This window comes from Coregonus clupeaformis, chromosome 20 (assembly GCF_020615455.1).
Source record: "Coregonus clupeaformis isolate EN_2021a chromosome 20, ASM2061545v1, whole genome shotgun sequence".
In the NCBI taxonomy this organism is placed as follows: Eukaryota; Metazoa; Chordata; class Actinopteri; order Salmoniformes; family Salmonidae; genus Coregonus; species Coregonus clupeaformis.
This window is the reverse complement of record NC_059211.1, coordinates 9,787,226-9,804,511: the sequence shown is the minus strand read 5'-3', so window position 1 is coordinate 9,804,511 and position 17,286 is coordinate 9,787,226. Positions and strand designations below refer to the sequence as shown.

At 42.0% G+C, this 17,286-nt stretch overlaps 1 protein-coding gene across 17 annotated transcripts in view; it reads left to right on the top strand.

Moving 5' to 3' along the window:
* adgrl2a (adhesion G protein-coupled receptor L2a) overlaps positions 1 to 17,286 on the top strand; it is a 191,108-nt gene that overhangs the window by 149,124 nt on the left and 24,698 nt on the right. For all 17 annotated transcript variants that reach the window (XR_006657096.1, XM_045205298.1, XM_045205296.1 and 14 more), the window contains 4 exons: positions 3,347 to 3,520; positions 4,136 to 4,345; positions 5,104 to 5,324; positions 7,603 to 7,669. Coding sequence is in view for 16 of the 17 variants with exons in the window: in XM_045205298.1 (XP_045061233.1) it covers positions 3,347 to 3,520; positions 4,136 to 4,345; positions 5,104 to 5,324; positions 7,603 to 7,669 (672 nt within the window). In the remaining variant the exon portion in view is untranslated. The remainder of the gene's footprint in view (positions 1 to 3,346; positions 3,521 to 4,135; positions 4,346 to 5,103; positions 5,325 to 7,602; positions 7,670 to 17,286) is intronic.

Sequence of the window (17,286 nt, the reverse complement as noted above, 5' to 3'; positions counted from 1 at the left end):
TAAACTTGATCTCCACTATAAAAAGCATCTAGACATTATCTCACATTTCTTTTAGACTAACATTTCATTTTCAACAGCAGAGATTTGTATAAACCTTGCTGTCTGTCTCTCCGACATTTGCAACATTGTTTCAATATTCAAATTCGATCTCCAGCTGTCCAATAGTAATGAACGTGTCGGGAGTTGGGACGAGACAGACAGGCAGCGTTTCTCAACCAGTCGAAATCATGAATCAGCTGGCATAATTTTTTTTTCAATTGAAAAAAGGTCAAACGAAACGAAATGCAGCTAGTTTACAGTCTTTCCAGCTTCAGTTTGAAGTGATTGTGTTAGCTGTGTTGTTGGCTAGCTCCTCTGAACAACAGTGTCCTGACGAGTGAGCACATTTTCTATGCCAAACAAAATCGCTCCTCATTAGCTCATTGTTATGGATGTATCCAAATAAATGTCACTAGAAAACAGCATAAACAAATGCAAATGCAGCTACTTTGCTGTTATTCTGGCTGCACTTTTTGACGTGAATTTAAGTTAGCCGTAGTTGGCTAGCTAGCAAGCAAGGGATAAGAACATTGCCTGCCAGTATGGCAATGGAACGGAACCAATAGAACGAATGACCAGCCGGCTTGGGTAGCAACCCTAGATCTTCTGGAAGGATGAAATAGTATGAATAAATTCATCAAAATAACGTTTCTAATGAAAATACAGTGCATTCGGAAAGGATTCAGACCCCTTCCCTTTTTCCACATTACAGTGGGGAAAAAAAGTATTTAGTCAGCCACCAATTGTGCAAGTTCTCCCACTTAAAAAGATGAGAGAGGCCTGTAATTTTCATCATAGGTACACGTCAACTATGAAAAAAAATCCAGAAAATCACATTGTAGGATTTTTTATGAATTTATTTGCAAATTATGGTGGAAAATAAGTATTTGGTCAATAACAAAAGTTTCTCAATACTTTGTTATATACCCTTTGTTGGCAATGACACAGGTCAAACGTTTTCTGTAAGTCTTCACAAGGTTTTCACACACTGTTGCTGGTATTTTGGCCCATTCCTCCATGCAGATCTCCTCTAGAGCAGTGATGTTTTGGGGCTGTCGCTGGGCAACACGGACTTTCAACTCCCTCCAAAGATTTTCTATGGGGTTGAGATCTGGAGACTGGCTAGGCCACTCCAGGACCTTGAAATGCTTCTTACGAAGCCACTCCTTCGTTGCCCGGGCGGTGTGTTTGGGATCATTGTCATGCTGAAAGACCCAGCCACGTTTCATCTTCAATGCCCTTGCTGATGGAAGGAGGTTTTCACTCAAAATCTCACGATACATGGCCCCATTCATTCTTTCCTTTACACAGATCAGTCGTCCTGGTCCCTTTGCAGAAAAACAGCCCCAAAGTATGATGTTTCCACCCCCATGCTTCAGAGTAGGTATGGTGTTCTTTGGATGCAACTCAGCATTCTTTGTCCTCCAAACACGACGAGTTGAGTTTTTACCAAAAAGTTCTATTTTGGTTTCATCTGACCATATGACATTCTCCCAATCCTCTTCTGGATCATCCAAATGCACTCTAGCAAACTTCAGATGGGCCTGGACATGTACTGGCTTAAGCAAGGGGACACGTCTTGCACTGCAGGATTTGAGTCCCTGGCGGCGTAGTGTGTTACTGACGGTAGGCTTTGTTACTTTAGTCCCAGCTCTCTGCAGGTCATTCACTAGGCCCCCCCGTGTGGATCTGGGATTTTTGCTCACCATTCTTGTGATCATTTTGACCACACAGGGTGAGATCTTGCGTGGAGCCCCAGATCGAGGGAGATTATCAGTGGTCTTGTATGTCTTCCATTTCCTAATAATTGCTCCCACAGTTGATTTCTTCAAACCAAGCTGCTTACCTATTGCAGATTCAGTCTTCCCAGCCTGGTGCAGGTCTACAATTTTGTTTCTGGTGTCCTTTGATAGCTCTTTGGTCTTGGCCATAGTGGAGTTTGGAGTGTGACTGTTTGAGGTTGTGGACAGGTGTCTTTTATACTGATAACAAGTTCAAACAGGTGCCATTAATACAGGTAATGAGTGGAGGACAGAGGAGCCTCTTAAAGAATAAGTTACAGGTCTGTGAGAGCCAGAAATCTTGCTTGTTTGTAGTTGACCAAATACTTATTTTCCACCATAATTTGCCAATAAATTCATTAAAAATCCTACAATGTGATTTTCTGGATTTTTTTTTCTCAATTTGTCTGTCATAGTTGATGTGTACCTATGATGAAAATTACAGGCCTCTCTCATCTTTTTAAGTGGGAGAACTTGCACAATTGGTGGCTGACTAAATACTTTTTTTCCCCACTGTATGTTACGTTACAGCCTTATTCTAAAATTGATTAAATAAAATAAAATCCTCATTAATATACACACAATACCCCATAATGATCAAGCAAAAACTGTTTTTTAGAAATGCTAGCAAATATATTAAAAATAAAAAACAGAAATACCTTATTTACTTAAGTATTCAGACCCTACGCATCCTGTTTCCATTGATCATCCTTGAGATGTTTCTACAACTTCATTGGAGTCCACTTGTGGTAAATTCAATTGATTGGACATTATTTGGAAAGGCACACACCTATCTATATAAGGTCCCACAGTTGACAGTGCATGTCAGAGCAAAAACCAAGCCATGAGGTCGAAGGAATTGTCCCTAGAGCTGCGAAACAGGAATGTGTTGAGGCACAGATCTGGGGAAGGGTACCAAACAATGTCTGCAGCATTGAAGGTCCCCAAGAACACAGTGGCCTCCATCATTCTTGAATTGAAGAGGTTTGGAACCACCAAGACTCTTCCTAGAGCTGGCCGCCCGGCCAAACTGAGCAATTAGGGGAGAAGGGCCTTGTGTCGGGACTTCGTCTCTGGCCTAACAACAACCGTGCCAATATATCCTCCAAACACCGGCTTCTCAGGCATTATCACTTAAATATACACAGGGTACCATTACCGAGTCGATGTGCAGGGGTACGAGGTAATTGAGGTAGATATGTACATATAGCAGCGTATGTGATGAGTCAAAAGAGTTAGTACAAAGAGGGTCAATGCAGATAGTCCGTGTAGCTATTTGGTTAACTATTTTGTGATGTTATGGCTTGGGGGTAGAAGCTGTTCAGGGTCCTGTTGGTATGGCTTTGGTAGATTTAACAAGTACGCAACCAAATTAGATATTATATTTTTAAATAAATAAAGGAAATGCATTATGCACCTCTCCTTTATCAATGCAGTATCTTTATGTGAGTGGAAAAATGGTAATACGTTCTGTACATATTCTGATTTGGACAGTCAGTTATTTCAACACTTAATCTCATCATCAGATGGACCACTACTTCAACTCCAATTGCTCCTTTTGGAATTATTCTGAGAGGAGCATGATGGGATACTGGTCCACCCAGGGCTGCAAGCTCCTGGGCTCCAATAAGACCCACACCACCTGCTCCTGCAGTCATCTCACCAACTTTGCAGTTCTCATGGCACATCGGGAAAGCTCGGTAAGCAGCTCCTGTTTTGGTATATATTTTTTTTTTTCTTGGGTAAAACAATTTGTACAGTTTAAACCAATTTAAAAGTACAAATAAATCACATAGGATAACACATGAGAGAGTTAAATACACGTATTTCTAATGTACATTTCAGTAGATTTGCAGTATCATCTAGCATCTTTTTTTCCTCTATTCAGTAGATGAATTTGTTTCCCTATAGCCCATTCATTTCAATGATTTTATTGTACTTCAAAGTGTATTTCATGAGGGTCTGTAGGCCTAATACTCCATGTTTAATACTCCATGTTTTCCAGGTGTATGCAGATTATAGGAATTAAAAAAGTGCTTGTAGGAATTAAAACGACGCGGCCTAACTACAGCACCGTAGCCTTGCTTTAAATTCCACCCAGTCAGTTGTCCTCTATCAGACGCTAATTGTACTCATTTGAAGGGCTCAGCCCATGATTGATGGCCGCTGAGCATTTATTTCCTCATGTCTCCCATGAAATAGAACAGTCATTTTCCCTTGGCTGCTTGCCAAAATTAAGTATGGAAGCATTGGCCATCCTTTATTTTTTTTGACAAAACAGGCATATTCATTTGCCCCATCCGTTAACCCCGCAGGGCCAAGATGGAGTGCACAAGTTACTCTTGACTGTCATCACCCGGGTGGGCATCGTCATCTCGCTGGTGTGCTTGGCCATCAGCATTTTCACCTTCTGCTTCTTCCGGGGCCTGCAGAGCGATCGCAACACCATCCACAAGAACCTGTGCATCAATCTCTTCATCGCCGAGTTAATATTCCTAATCGGTATCGATATGACTGAACCCAAGGTAAGCACCACAGATTGACCTATTGATTTTATTTTTGTGGATGTGTTCTTTTCTGTATATTTTTCTGTTGCACCCCAAACTAAAAACCCTTCCATGTTAAAGTCATGAGACTTTCAAACATAGTTGTGTCTAACCTTCAGTAATTGTCCTCTGCATGACATGGGTCAGACAGACAGCACCATTAATATGGATTACAGAGGAGGGATGTCATGCAGTACTTTCCACTTTTTTCTTTGTCACTGAAAGCTATCGTTTAGAACGTTCTGAAACACTCAATACAGCCTCTGCACCCTTTTAGTTCTTCAATTTCCTCTGCATTCTCTTTTAGTTCTACTTCTCTCCATGGCCTTTGTGTAGTCATAGTACCTTCCACCTCCACACAGTCAGTATTCACTGTAAAACCAAGGCTCAATGAAAGGAAAAAACCAGAAGTCATTCAAATAGGTTGACCATGGAGCCTGCAGCCCTTAGCCTTTCAAGACAACTGTCATTTAAGTAGCCAGCTGCAAGGTCGAACTTGAGCGAACCTGTAAGCAGCATAGTGTGTTTGAATATGTTTTGGTCTTTCAAAGGGAAGTGTGATAACCTTTACTTCTGTTCATTACTTACATTGAAATGCACATAACTACCGTATAATAACAATCGCACTCAATTGAATTACATCATTTTCATTGGGATTTGAGAAGAATAACATGGAATGTTAAAGTTAATATCTATAATGTTTTGATGAATTGAAACTATTAATCCATCCACTATAGATTGGCTGTTCCATCGTCGCTGGGATTTTGCATTTCTTCTTCCTGGCCTCATTCTCCTGGATGTGTTTGGAGGGCGTTCAGTTATACCTCATGCTGGTGGAAGTTTTCGAGAGTGAACATTCAAGGAAAAAGTACTACTATGTATCTGGATACCTTCTCCCAGCCATTGTGGTGGGTGTCTCTGCTGCTATTGACTACAGGAGCTACGGGACAAAGAAAGCGTACGTAAAAATTTATTTTACGCTATTTTGTTCTCTAAGAAACTGTCATAGTTCATACAGTTGAAGTCGGAAGTTTGCATACACTTAGGTTGGAGTCATTAAAACTTGTTTTTCAACCACTCCGCAAATGTCTTGTTAACAAACTATAGTTTTGGCAAGTCGGTTAGGACACCTACTTTGTGCATGACACAAGTAATTTTTCCAACAATTGTTTACAGACAGATTATTTCACATATAATTCACGGTATCACAATTCCAGTGGGTCAGAAGTTTACATGCACTAAGTTGACTGTGCCTTTAAACAGCTTGGAAAATTCCAGAAAATGATATCATGGCTTTAGAAGCTTCTGATGGGCTACTTGACATAATTTCAGTCATTTGGAGGTGTACCTGTGGATGTATTTCAAGGCCTACCTTTAAACTCAGTGCCTCTTTGCTTGACATCGTGGGAAAATCAAAATAAATCAGCCAAGACCTCAGAAAACAAATTGTAGACCTCCACAAGTCCGGTTCATCCTTGGGAGCAATTTCCAAACGCCTGAAGGTACCACGTTCATCTGTACAAACAATAGTACGCAAGTATAAACACCATGGGACCACGCAGCCGTCATACCGCGCAGGAAGGAGACGCATTCTGTCTCCTAGAGATTAACGTACTTTGGTGAGAAAAGTGCAAATCAATCCCAGAACAACAGCAAAGGACCTTGTGCTGGAGGAAACAGGTACAAAAGTATCTATATCCACAGTAAAGCGAGTCCTATATCGACATAACCTGAAAGGCCACTCAGCAAGGAACTGCTCCAAAACCGCCATAAAAAAGCCAGAATACGGTTTGCAACTGCACATGGGGACAAAGATCGTACTTTTTGGAGAAATGTCCTCTGGTCTGATGAAACAAAAATAGAACTGTTTGGCCATAATGACCGTTGTTATGTTTGGAGGAAAAAGGGGAATGCTTGCAAGCTAAAGAACACCATCCCAACCGTGAAGCACGGCGGTGGCAGCATCATGCTGTGGGGGTGCTTTGCTGCAGGAGGGACTGGTGCACTTCACAAAATAGATGGCATCATGAGGAAGGAAAATTATGTGGATATATTGAAGCAACATCTCAAGACATCAGTCAGGAAGTTAAAGCTTGGTCGCAAATGGGTCTTCCAAATGGACAATGCTTCCAAAATTGTGGCAAAATGGCTTAAGGACAACAAAGTCAAGGTATTGGAGTGGCCATCACAAAGCCCTGACCTCAATCCTATAGAACATTTGTGGGCAGAACTGAAAAAGCCTGTGCGAGCAAGGAGGCCTACAAACCTGACTCAGTTACACCAGCTCTGTCAGGATGAATGGGCCAAAATTCACCCAACTTATTGTGGGAAGCTTGTGGAAGGCTACCTGAAACGTTTGATCCAAGTTAAACAATTTGAAGGCAATGCTACCAAATACTAATTGAGTGTATGTAAACTTCTGACCCACTGGGAATGTGATGAAAGAAATAAAAGCTGAAATAAATCATTCTCTCTACTACTATTCTGACATTTCACATAAAGTGGTGATCCTAACTGACCTAAGACAGGGAATTACTAGGATTAAATGTCAGGAATTGTGAAAAACTGAGTTTAAAAGTATTTGGCTAAGGTGTATGTAAACTTCCGACTTCAACTGTATATACCGTGTGTATATGCAGTATGGACGCTAAAATGTGACTAAGAACTATCTTCACTGTCGTCGCTTTTGTCTGCACCTGAGACCCCTTCCTGGAATGGACTGATCCATTTTTTATGTAATTTTAAAACGCCTGACAGACTCAACACTGTGGTTTCTAGGGAGGCATGGCAGCATTAATGCCTTTCTGTTCAAAGACCCTCCTGCGACCTCTTGTTTGAAAATGCTCTCTTAAAGAGCGGAGTGCTGTCTTGAAAAAGGCTTTTACATAGATTAATGATAGTATTTTAGCTAAGCTTCAGGATTGAGGCAAAGCTAGAGTCCTCACTTTTGTCTTGTTTAACCATGTAACTGCAATACTTGCGAGGCAGCTTTTGAAAGTGAAGTTGGGGCTTTGTTTTTAGATGGCTATTTTTAGGTAGCTTTTTCTTTGATTATTGACAATAAATTAACTCCCATGTGTTAAGAGGGGCAGGGTACGTTTTTGTACTCACAATTCATGCCCTTGCATTCATATTTGGCCTAAGGAGGCTGTTGATAGACTGGGTTTAGTTGTTGTTCCTCGTGTGTTTTGTTCTTTTATGGATTCCTAACATATTTGTTTTATCTTCCATCATAGTTGCTGGCTAAGAGTGGACAATCACTTCATATGGAGCTTTTTAGGACCTGTCACCTTCATCATCATGGTAAGTTAGTTGTATTTTCATGAGAGAGAGGGAGAGAGAGAAAAATGTTTCTCAATGATTGGCCACACTGATACAGTATGTTCATAGTTACTTGCAATTGTCAGTGCCAAGGACCGATGAGATTGACAACAACCACAGTGTGAAAGACTAAGGGTCGAATAGTATCTTTTAATTTTGTAATTTTTTGTGAAACCCACCGTTTTCTGCTCAAATCCATTTTCTGAATTTACCTAATGAGCCTGAAATAGTCCTAAATGTCTTGGAGTAACAGTTTCTGTCTGAAAGAACAAGTAGGACACGAAATGCAAAACATCTCTGTTCTTCTCATGCCCCCATGCTGTAGTATTTAGTAATAGTAGTAGTATTTATTGGGAACCCCAATTAGACACTTCCTGGGATCAAAACAGGAAACAAAACACAACAAATAAAATACAAATATAATAGTCATAATACAGTGAGGGAAAAAAGTATTTGATCACCTGCTGATTTTGTACGTTTGCCCACTGATAAATAAATGATCAGTCTATAATTTTAATGGTAGGTTTATTTGAACAGTGAGAGACAGAATAACAACAACAAAATCCAGAAAAACGCATGTCAAAAATGTTATAAATTGATTTGCATTTTAATGAGGGAAATAAGTATTTGACCCCCTCTCAATCAGAAAGATTTCTGGCTCCCAGGTGTCTTTTATACAGGTAACAAGTTGAGATTAGGAGCACACTCTTAAAGGGAGTGCTCCTAATCTCAGTTTGTTACCTGTATAAAAGACACCTGTCCACAGAAGCAATCAATCAATCAGATTCCAAACTCTCCACCATGGCCAAGACCAAAGAGCTCTCCAAGGATGTCAGGGACAAGATTGTAGACCTACACAAGGCTGGAATGGGCTACAAGACCATCGCCAAGCAGCTTGGTGAGAAGGTGACAACAGCTGGTGTGATTATTCGCAAATGGAAGAAACACAAAAGAACTGTCAATCTCCCTCGGCCTGGGGCTCCATGCAAGATCTCACCTTGTGGAGTTGCAATGATCATGAGAACGGTGAGGAATCAGCCCAGAACTACACAGAGGATCTTGTCAATGATCTCAAGGCAGCTGGGACCATAGTCACCAAGAAAACAATTGGTAACACGCTACGCCGTGAAGGACTGAAATCATGCAGGGCCCGCAAGGTCCCCCGGCTCAAGAAAGCACATATACAGGCCCATCTGAAGTTTGCCAATGAACATCTGAATGATTCAGAGGAGAACTGGGTGAAAGTGTTGTGGTCAGATGAGACCAAGATTGAGCTCTTTGGCATCAACCCATCTCGCCGTGTTTGGAGGAGGAGGAATGCTGCCTATGACCCCAAGAACACCATCCCCACCGTCAAACATGGAGGTGGAAACATTATGCTTTGGGGGTGTTTTTCTGCTAAGGGGACAGGACAACTTCACCGCATCAAAGGGACGATGGACGGGGCCATGTACCGTCAAATCTTGGGTGAGAACCTCCTTCCCTCAGCCAGGGCATTGAAAATGGGTCGTGGATGGGTATTCCAGCATGACAATGACCCAAAACACACAGCCAAGGCAACAAAGGAGTGGCTCAAGAAGAGGCACATTAAGGTCCTGGAGTGGCCTAGCCAGTCTCCAGACCTTAATCCCATAGAAAATCTGTGGAGGCAGCTGAAGGTTCGAGTTGCCAAATGTCAGCCTCGAAACCTTAATAACTTGGAGAAGATCTGCAAAGAGGAGTGGGACAAAATCCCTCCTGAGATGTGTGCAATCCTGGTGGCCAACTACAAGAAACGTCTGACCTCTGTGATTGCCAATAAGGGTTTTGCCACCAAGTACTTATTTCCCTCATTAAAATGCAAGGTCACCCACCTACAGTTGAAGTCGGAAGTTTACATACACCTTAGCCAAATACATTTAAACTCAGTTTTTCACAATTCCTGACATTTAATCCTAGTAAAAAGTACCTGTTTTAGGTCAGTTAGGATCACCACTTTATTTTAAGAATGTGAAATGTCAGAATAATAGATTTATTTCAGCTTTTATGTCTTTCATCACATTCCCAGTGAGTCAGAAGGTTACATACACTCAATTAGTATTTGGTATTATTGCCTTTAAATTGTTTAACTTGGGCCAAACGTTTCGGGTAGCTTCCACAAGCTTCCCACAGTAAGTTGGGTGTAACTGAGTGAGTTTTGTAGGCCTCCTTGTCCGCACACGCTTTTTCAGTTCTGCCCACACATTTTCTATAGGATTGAGGTCAGGGCTTTGTGATGGCCACTCCAATACCTTGACTTTGTTGTCCTTAAGCCATTTTGCCACAACTTTGGAAGTATGCTTGGGGTCATTTTCCATTTGGAAGACCCATTTGCGACTAAGCTTTAACTTCCTGACTGATGTCTTGAGATGTTGCTTCAATATATCCACATAATTTTCCTTCCTCATGATGCCATCTATTTTGTGAAGTGCACTAGTCCCTCCTGCAGCAAAGCACCCCCACAGCATGATGCTGCCACCCCAGTGCTTCACGGTTGGGATGGTGTTCTTCGGCATGCCAGCCTTCCCCTTTTTCCTCCAAACATAACGATGGTCATTATGGCCAAACACTCTATTTTTGTTTCATCAGACCAGAAAAAAATTCTCCAAAAACTACGATCTTTGTCCCCATGTGTAGTTGCAAACCGTAGTCTGGCTGTTTTGGAGCAGTGGCTTCTTCCTTGCTGAGCGGCCTTTTAGGTTATGTCGATATAGGACTCGTTTTACTGTGGATATAGATACTTTTGTACCTGTTTCCTCCAGCATCTTCACAAGGTCCTTTGCTGTTGTTCTGGGATTGATTTCCACTTTTCGCACCAAAGCACGTTCATCTCTAGGAGACAGAACGCGTCTCCTTCCTGAGCGGTATGACGGCTGTGTGGTCCCATGGTGTTTATACTTGTGTACTATTGTTTGTTGTTTGTACAGATGAACGTGGTACCTTCAGGCGTTTGGAAATTGCTCCCAAGGATGAACGAGACTTGTGGAGGTCTACAATTTTTTTTCTGAGGTCTTGGCTGATTTATTTTGATTTTCCCATGATGTCAAGCAAAGAGGCACTGTGTTTGAAGTTTGGCCTTGAAATACAGTGGGGAAAAAAGTATTTAGTCAGCCACCAATTGTGCAAGTTCTCCCACTTAAAAAGATGAGAGAGGCCTGTAATTTTCATCATAGGTACACGTCAACTATGACAGACAAACTGAGAATTTTTTTTTCTCCAGAAAATCACATTTTAGGATTTTTAATTAATTTATTTGCAAATTATGGTGGAAAATAAGTATTTGGTCACCTACAAACAAGCAAGATTTCTGGCTCTCACAGACCTGTAACTTCTTCTTTAAGAGGCTCCTCTGTCCTCCACTCGTTACCTGTATTAATGGCACCTGTTTGAACTTGTTATCAGTATAAAAGACACCTGTCCACAACCTCAAACAGTCACACTCCAAACTCCACTATGGCCAAGACCAAAGAGCTGTCAAAGGACACCAGAAACAAAATTGTAGACCTGCACCAGGCTGGGAAGACTGAATCTGCAATAGGTAAGCAGCTTGGTTTGAAGAAATCTACTGTGGGAGCAATTATTAGGAAATGGAAGACATACAAGACCACTGATAATCTCCCTCGATCTGGGGCTCCACGCAAGATCTCACCCCGTGGGGTCAAAATGATCACAAGAACGGTGAGCAAAAATCCCAGAACCACACGGGGGGACCTAGTGAATGACCTGCAGAGAGCTGGGACCAAAGTAACAAAGCCTACCATCAGTAACACACTACGCCGCCAGGGACTCAAATCCTGCAGTGCCAGACGTGTCCCCCCTGCTTAAGCCAGTACATGTCCAGGCCCGTCTGAAGTTTGCTAGAGTGCATTTGGATGATCCAGAAGAGGATTGGGAGAATGTCATATGGTCAGATGAAACCAAAATATAACTTTTTGGTAAAAACTCAACTCGTCGTGTTTGGAGGACAAAGAATGCTGAGTTGCATCCAAAGAACACCATGCCTACTGTGAAGCATGGGGGTGGAAACATCATGCTTTGGGGCTGTTTTTCTGCAAAGGGACCAGGACGACTGATCCGTGTAAAGGAAAGAATGAATAGGTCCATGTATCGTGAGATTTTGAGTGAAAACCTCCTTCCATCAGCAAGGGCATTGAAGATGAAACGTGGCTGGGTCTTTCAGCATGACAATGATCCCAAACACACCGCCCGGGCAACGAAGGAGTGGCTTCGTAAGAAGCATTTCAAGGTCCTGGAGTGGCCTAGCCAGTCTCCAAATCTCAACCCCATAGAAAATCTTTGGAGGGAGTTGAAAGTCTGTGTTGCCCAGCGACAGCCCCAAAACATCACTGCTCTAGAGGAGATCTGCATGGAGGAATGGGCCAAAATACCAGCAACAGTGTGTGAAAACCTTGTGAAGGCTTACAGAAAACGTTTGACCTGTGTCATTGCCAACAAAGGGTATATAACAAAGTATTGAGAAACTTTTGTTATTGACCAAATACTTATTTTCCACCATAATTTGCAAATAAATTCATAAAAAATCCTACAATGTGATTTTCTGGATTTTTTTTCCTCATTTTGTCTGTCATAGTTGACGTGTACCTATGATGAAAATTACAGGCCTCTCTCATCTTTTTAAGTGTAGAACTTGCACAATTGGTGGCTGACTAAATACTTTTTTTCCCCACTGTACATCCACAGCTACACCTCCAATTGACTCAAATGATGTCAATTAGCCTATCAGAAGCTTCTAAATCCATGACATCATTTTCTGGAATTTTCCAAGCTGTTTAAAGGCATAGTCAACTTAGTATATGTAAACTTCTGACCCACTGGAATTGTGATACAGTGAATAATAAGTGAAATAATCTGTCTGTAAACAACTATTGGAAAAATTACTTGTGTCATGCACAAAGTAGATGTCCTAACCGACTTGCCAAATCTATTGTTTGTTAACAAGAAATTTGTGGAGTGGTTGAAAAACGAGTTTTAATGACTCCAACCTAAGTTTATGTAAACTTCCGACTTCAACTGTACATAATACAATAAATAATACAGTGAAAAATACTATACAAAATATATAAAAATGACTGTCTCTTCACAGTCCCCATGGTGCCGTAAGGTGTTCTTTTATCTGGTTTTGGAGTCTGGTTTTATTGCTTGCTTGAGTTACCTTGGGTGGCAGAGAGTTCTATGTAGTCATGGCTCTATTAAATACTGTGCATTTCCCAGCCTCTGTTCTGGACCTGGGGACTGTGAAGAAACCTCTGAATGCATGTCTTGTGTTGTACTGATGAGTGACCGAACTGTGTGCCATCTGCTTGAACAAACAGTTTGGTACCTTGCACAAGACCAATAGTGATGCAGTCAATCTCTCCTCAACTTTGAGCCAGGAGAGATTGACATGCATGTTCCTGACATTCACCCTCTGTGTACATCTAAGTGCAATATGTGCTACTCTGTTCTGGACCAACTGCAATTTGCCTGTCCCTCTTTGCCGCACATGACTACACAACTGGGCAGTAGTCCAGGTGCGACAAAACTAGGGCCTGTAGGACCTGTCTGGTTGACTGAGATGTCAAGCAAGCAGAGTAACGCCTTATCATGGACAGACCTCTTCCCATTTTAGCAACCATTGTCTATATGTTTTGAACATGAGTCTGTAATTCCTTAAATGGGATGCTCAGTAAAAAAATATATCACTGACCAGGTGAATCCAGGTGAAAGCTATGATCCCTTATTGATGTCCCATTTTAAATCCACGTCAGTCAGTGTAGATGAAGGGGAGGAGACAGGTTAAAGAAGGATTTTTAAGCCTTGAGACAATTGAGACATGGATTGTGTATGTATGCCATTCAGAGGTTGAATGGGCAAGACAAAAGATTTAAGTGCCTTTGAATGGGGTATGGTAGGAGTTGCCAGGCGCACCTTTTTGAGTGTGTCAACAACTGCAACGCTGCTGGGTTTTTCATGCTCAACAGTTTCCCGTGTGTGTCAAGAATGGTCCACCACCCAAAGGACATCCAGACAACATGACACAACTGTGGGAAGCATTGGAGTCGCCATGGGCCAGCATCCCTGTGGAAGGCTTTCGACACCTTGTATGCCCCGACAAATTGAGGCTGTTCTGAGGGCAAAAGGTGTTCCTAATGTTTTGTACACTCAGTGTATGTGCTGTTCAAACATTATTTACTGGTCATGACATTATTATCTCCAACGTGATCAATGGAGGTTCAGTGGCTCCCAGGGAAGAGGCCTGGGGGAGTTATATTTTCCCACTTGAAAAAAATATAGAAGAAATAACTGGTGACATTCATCGGATGTCAGAGCCCTTGGAGCCCTTTTTACTGTCTATTGTTTTGGCCTCTTTCACACCACGTGAATGGTAACCGTCTCCAAACTGTCTCCTGTGCAGAGGGAGGAAGAGCAATATTTGTTCAGCACTGTGTTCATTATCAGGCGTAATGGCTGGATTTACAGACGCGCTGACCTCCCTGAGCGAGAACACAGCAGTCAGAAGGAGGGCTTCCTCTTTGCCGGCTCTTATTGCGGTGCTCTACTGCTTTATGACAACAGCTGGCCAGCGAGGTTTTGTAACACACAAAAGACTCACCCGTTCAGTAGAGAAATATAATACATTCCCTTAAAATGCAAATTAAAGGGGGCGTCTTAAATATTTATCCCCGTGTCAGCAAATGCTCTGCCAACCGCGTGAGATCTTCTCTAAATTGGACATTGTTGTTTTTGCGTTTTGGTTTCGGAATTATTTGCATGAAAAAATGTGTTGGCTGTTGAGATGATAATCCGGAATCCCATTCCCAGTGACCTGCATGATAAAACGGTGACCCTGACAAAATGTATATGTTGTTGCAGTGCTAATGTTGGACAGGAATGAGGATTTGCAGTTCTAGCGGAGGGAGGTATCGTAGGGCTGCTTTTTTTCTGTTTGCAACAATTGACAACAAACGATGAAGCACAAGGGTAGGGGATCTCAAGGCAATGTGTGGTTCCTCAACAAATTGGCTTTGTCCTTGTCAATGAGATAGGAGAGAGAGAGCGAGAGAGAGAGACACACAGACAGACAAAAAAAAAACATCCAATCTCACATTCAGCTGCAGCAGCCACAGCTCCTGTCTTCGAACACCATACTCTCCCGCTGTGTAACTTTTGGTCTAACACGAGGTGGTCAGGCTCAGTGAAAAGCACTCACAAAAATGTTGTTTTTCCTCCTCCTCCCTAGTTTTTTTACTCCCCCACCTCCCTGAAACCCGTCTTAAAGCCCGGACTTGATGTGAAGCTTGAAGAAGCACTCTGTTCAGCCCTGTTCTCAGGCAAGAGGTTGGTTGGCCTTGTCTCCGGGCACAGAGGGTATTAGCTCCATGAAGAAGGAACATGGAAGTAATGAGTGGTGGGGGGAAACCATTAGTATGCCTGAGATGCTTTAACAGCAAGACTTTGGATCATGACACGTCGCAAGCAGTTCCTATCATCTGGACAGCTCCATCTGCACCTTTAATATTTCATCCCCAGTTCACAAGGAGTTCAGCGTTGCAGCACTCACTCGGCACACACTTGCTCAGGAAAAAGCTTTCTCCTCGGTCCCAGTGTGGCAGAGAAGATGCTTCTGCTTGGCTAGCGGTGATGATTCAGAGCAGAGAGAGAGGCCCAGTCCTAGTAGCTTGCAGGCTGCTGCTCTCACTAGGTAGCCCGGGCCCTGGGGAAGGCAGAGAAAGCGTGTCGGTGGGGGTGGTGAACATGTGCCGTGCTAGCTAGGTTCCTTTAAAGTACTGTTGTCCCCGTCCTCTGTCTCATTGGATCCATGTCACCACTCCAGGGTGTGTGAAAGGCATTTACAAGTCCTCGACTCATGCAAGCGAAGTGATAAAAATGATTTGTCTGATGGCGGCAGAAACAAAACGCTGCATCACTCTGAAAGTCCATGATATGAAGGAGCTGCTCCATTTATGTATTTATTTATTTTTTGCCCTCGCTTGTTATGCTCTGGTTATTTTTCTGTGACTCCGCTGGTTGATTAGGCGGGGGAGGGAGAGATATCGATCACCTAGCTACTCTTTTCATAGCAGAGTGCAGTAGAGCGCAAGGGGAGCGTGAATGAACAGCCAGACATGACATGTCCAGTACATTATGGAGCTCACAAAGCACCTCCATTTGTCTCATTCCTTCATATTGGTGTTTTTCATTCACTCTTGGCAGCATTCCGAAGATAAACTGAGACTATTGAAAAGCTTTGTTCATGTTCAGCTAAGTAAACTTGTTAAAATGAAAATAGTTAAATCACCTCTTACCAGAATGTCCTCATTTTTAAAATCAAGATGTGGAAGGTTCCTATTAGTAGAACCAACATGTTTTGTTGTTGGTTGTTTGTTTGTTTCTATAATTAATTAGCAGACTTTTTCGACATTTGTCCAGGGTTCACACAGAGTGCTTGAAGTGCTTGAAGTACTTGAATTTGGAGCTCAGAAAATCAAGTAATGGAATACCTTGAAAATCAGACATTTCCTCTACTTTGTCCTTGAAATTATTGGAGCCGATTTATAAGCTCGGACTTCTCAATATAATTATCCACTAATTTTATTTCTGATCAGTTTTTGTGAGAGATAGACGCTTTCGTTTGTTTCCCGTCGTTTCAGTTGACATGGGTTGTGCTAGTCTGTTAATTTATTGCGGTAAAACCACGTGCGGTTATTATGAGGACGACAATGTTGGCTTCAACTTGGCTTTCCATACAAAGTGTTCCATTACAAAGGGAACGTTTTTTTTGGGGGGCGCTTTCTCGTTTGAAAAACATGATACAATACCCTTCAACATCTCAAATGGCGAGGGTGAGAATAATGCTACTGCTAGCCTTCATGGACAGGCTTAGGCTTTATCAGTGCGCTTGTGTCGCAAACATATCTACAAGTAGGCTATAAAAATCGCCATGCATGCAATCTATTTAGTCAGGCAATGTCCACATTATCCAGACATACTCAGAATGTAATAATAATTTCAATGCCAATGCATAGTGCCATTAGGAAGAACTATAAAATGCATGAGTCTTAAAGTGGTAATGCATACTTTTTTTGACACTTTTCGCATACCTTTTGGGGAGTTTTTTGCTATACTACAACAATTAAATATAAAATCGAGGTCCTTGAAAATTGCAATTTAGTGCTTGAAAAATTCCTTGAAAGTCCGTGAATTTGACTTGCCAATGTCTGTACGAACCTGTTTATCACATATACATTTCATATACAGTAGGTTATGCGTATGTGCGTGCTTTCGAGAGTCAGAGACCCAGTTCTGTCTCAGAATAGATAGTTTTAGGAGTCATTTGGAGCTGCTCCCTCTGTGTCTCTAAATCATGGTATTGGTTTATTTTTAAGGACCCAAATAAATGCCCTGAGATACAGCACACAGTATCACCGTCTGAACTTGATATGCACCACTTGCTTTCTTAGGAATTAATGTGGTATTAAAACAAGGAAGTGAAAGTGATGGGAATCTCTCCCTGTCTATCTGTCTATTTTGCTGCACAGGAATTTGAGAAATATACTGCGTTCCATATAGCTTTTTATAGT